The following is a 3,151-nucleotide window of genomic DNA, read 5'->3' as shown; positions in this document are numbered from 1 at the left end:
ATACCATAAGATTTGTCAAAAAATTGTTCATTAAAGGCCAATAAGAAAATAACAGATCATTGCAATTGACCCAACAAATATTAAAGGATTATAGGAAGATAGTCCAGGCGGCGGTCAATAAAGGTAGAAAATAGTAAAGAATTTTATTTAATGTGGTTAACAATAAATAGTTTTACTATTCATCAGAATAGGTATCAACCTTTATTAACCGCGACCCAGACCGATCTACTTCCAACGATCAACTACCTTCTCCCAATATTAATGGATTAATTAATACTTACTGAGGGTTTTTTTTATATTTTTGTAAATATATGTTTATGTGAATCCATAATTATCCTTACAATTGTGGAATAAAAACTATTAGCTTACTGCACTGATGAATTATCGAAACCATATCGCTGCTTTGCTTTGGTTGTGGCACATCTGAGTATTGATTTTGTTTTTGAATTGGACGTATTTCAATGATAGTAACGTAGACTGGGCATGTATCCTCCACTTGGGCCCCCTAGTGTAATGGTTCCCAAACTTGAAGAGGTCTATAGACCAGAAATTGAACTCCCGCCTTGAAGTGTCCCTACCAGGAAAATAAGCAATTTGAGGATATTGAATTCATCTATTGTATACTTTTGGCTAACACTCAAACAAGAAGAAAGGTAAAAGATATAACAGTTAAAATAATTTGTCCTTACCGGACCTCCAGTTGGGATTAACCTCCTACAGACTGCCCTAGACCTGGTAAGTATAGTATAGTAAAGTGTCCCCATTCTTTGGTACAATCTATGGAATACATCAAATATAAAGTTAAAACCTTTGTTTATTTGTTGTTGTTTTTTGTTTTTGTTTTTTGTATAACTATCAAAGTAAAACAGAGGCACTATCAATCTGATTTTGACTTTATCAATCAACTGGTTTAGAAGCAGTTTAATGAGAGGCATGAAAAATAAGTGGAAGGATATGTGGGGCATGATAAGATGAAATAGTAAAAAAGGAAAAAAAATGTATTAATAATTTATTTTCGTCTATTTACTATATATATAAAAATAATCACATCTCGTACAGGGCTCAATCTTCTGGAGAGGCAGATTCGTCGGTATACCCTGTGGACAGCCCTGGTGATGTGTCTGATACGACTAATTCCTCTAGATCATTTTCATCTTCGTCTTGGTTTGGTCCTACCGGTACTAGGTGTAGTTCTTCCGGTTCTTCGTGTGATACTTCCCGATAGGTAGATGACCCCTCCAGAACAGCACACCCGGTCCTCGAAGTAGGTATCCTGGGTGTCGTCCTGGAGGAGCCGCCCGCAGGTAGAGGGATCCCAGCATTATTCATTTTGTACTTCTTGATAAGTTTGAGGAAAGTCAATTTAAGATTAAACTTACAGCTTGGTGGTAGTCTTTTGAAATCGGGAAGCATTGAATGGAAGAATAGGGTGTCAAGGTCTTCCTCTGTTGATCCATTGGACTCATCGACGGAATTGCTGCCATCGTCATCAGGTGGTGGTGGATCAGATCTCTTCCTTTTGCACGGGGTGCCATGTACCGGCACTTCTTGTTCTGACCTCGAATGTTCTTGCTCAGTAGTAGCCGATGACACTTGCGGTGCATCGCGCTTCTTGGCCTCGAGGACCGGTTTTAAGAAGGAGAGTTCTTCGTAGTATGTGCACGTCTTTCTTCCCTGGTCCGAGGTCCCTGGCATATCCAGGCGCCTCGCTTTCAGCTCTCGATTGAAGGAGTCTCGAAGGCTCTTCCACTTTTTTTGAAGACCTATAGCTGAAAAAAAAATCATGCGATTATTCTAAAGAAAAAATCTATCATAAGATAAATTGGTTCTAACTTAGGTCATAAATAAATTATTTTATTGAATTTACATTTATTTTCCTATAATTACTCTTATTTGTATTAAAATATGTACAAAGGTTTTTGGCATTATTCCGACTTGAATAACAATAATATGAGCATAAATTACTAGTCTAAAATTTAGTTAGAAATGAAAACAATGCACACAGTATAAATATTCCTCACAGCGCAAGTCATATATCTTTCAAAATATTATAAACTCAAAAAACCTAATCATAGTATGATTTTATATTTTTATTATTATTATACCAAAATCATCTAACATTTTTAACAAAATTGAAGTGGTTCTTTGATATATTTGATCGGCATTATAAATATGTTGGGCATTGTAGATAAAGTTATTAGAATTTATGTAATATGAATAAAATTCCAATTGTTATAGTACTCTATAGTATCATAATACGAAATTAAAATTAGTATCCTAAAAATCTCATTAATTTTACAACCATTACAACCCCAGACTAGTTCCAGATGACTCGTAGATTTAACTAATGATAGATTCATAGATTTAAGCTCCCTAAAAATTAAAGCATTGATCCCAAAGTAATGCAGGTTAAAATAGGGTTTCAAGATGGCTTTGATCATACCAGGGGTTACCATAACATTAATCTCCTTCAAAAGTGAAGTCAAAACGGCCACTCTCTCCAAAGAAAGCTTTAAGTTGAGGTTAATAAGAGTGTCCGCCCATTCATAATTGTTTAAATGAAACTTTTCGCATTAATATTAATTTTTGTTTATTACTAAGTTAATTTTTTTTTCTTCATAACCCCTATTTCTGGATTTCATTTATGGATTTTAGCATGAATATATATTCTGGCCCTGCACTGTTTCCTTCTTCTGTAGTTGCCAACATTTTAAGGAGTTTTTGATTTGTATTTTTTGTTGTAGTTGGCGTTCTTCGAATTTTATAATGTGCTGGGACACACATTAGTTTTGAATTTTAAACTAAATCTAAAAGAAAAAAAACTTATTCCCTAAATTCGTGTGCTGGCACGCCGTTTCTGAGTTTTTATCAGGTTCGTTGCCAACGCACCGGAGGGGGCGCTGGTGTAAGGGTCCTGAACAGTGGATTTCTTTGGTGCTTCAGGGAACTAAGTTAAAAATCCGATAATTACATTTCATGTAAAAGTAATCATTTGATTTCTTTGGGATCTAGACTTCTTTTGAACATATTTTATTAGCCAAACTAGCCATTATTATTCTCCTACAATGTATGACTAATAGAAAGTTTTTACTCAATAATGACATTAATATTATAATATATTAGCAAATAAGACAAATAGGAGAAAATTATA

The 3,151-nt window shown here is 34.5% G+C and overlaps 1 protein-coding gene across 1 annotated transcript in view; it reads right to left on the bottom strand.

Moving 5' to 3' along the window:
* Nucleotides 1–991: 991 nt before the first annotated feature.
* LOC106683378 (uncharacterized) overlaps nt 992–3,151 on the bottom strand; it is a 13,784-nt gene continuing 11,624 nt past the window's right edge. Inside the window, exon 2 of the mRNA XM_014424804.2 lies at nt 992–1,769. Coding sequence (XP_014280290.1) covers nt 1,063–1,769 — 707 coding nt within the window. The 3' untranslated portion in view covers nt 992–1,062. The remainder of the gene's footprint in view (nt 1,770–3,151) is intronic.

This window comes from Halyomorpha halys, unplaced genomic scaffold, assembly GCF_000696795.3.
Source record: "Halyomorpha halys isolate HHAL.00 unplaced genomic scaffold, Hhal_1.1 Scaffold479.1, whole genome shotgun sequence".
NCBI lineage: Eukaryota > Metazoa > Arthropoda > Insecta > Hemiptera > Pentatomidae > Halyomorpha > Halyomorpha halys.
This window is presented reverse-complemented; position numbering and strand designations above follow the sequence as displayed.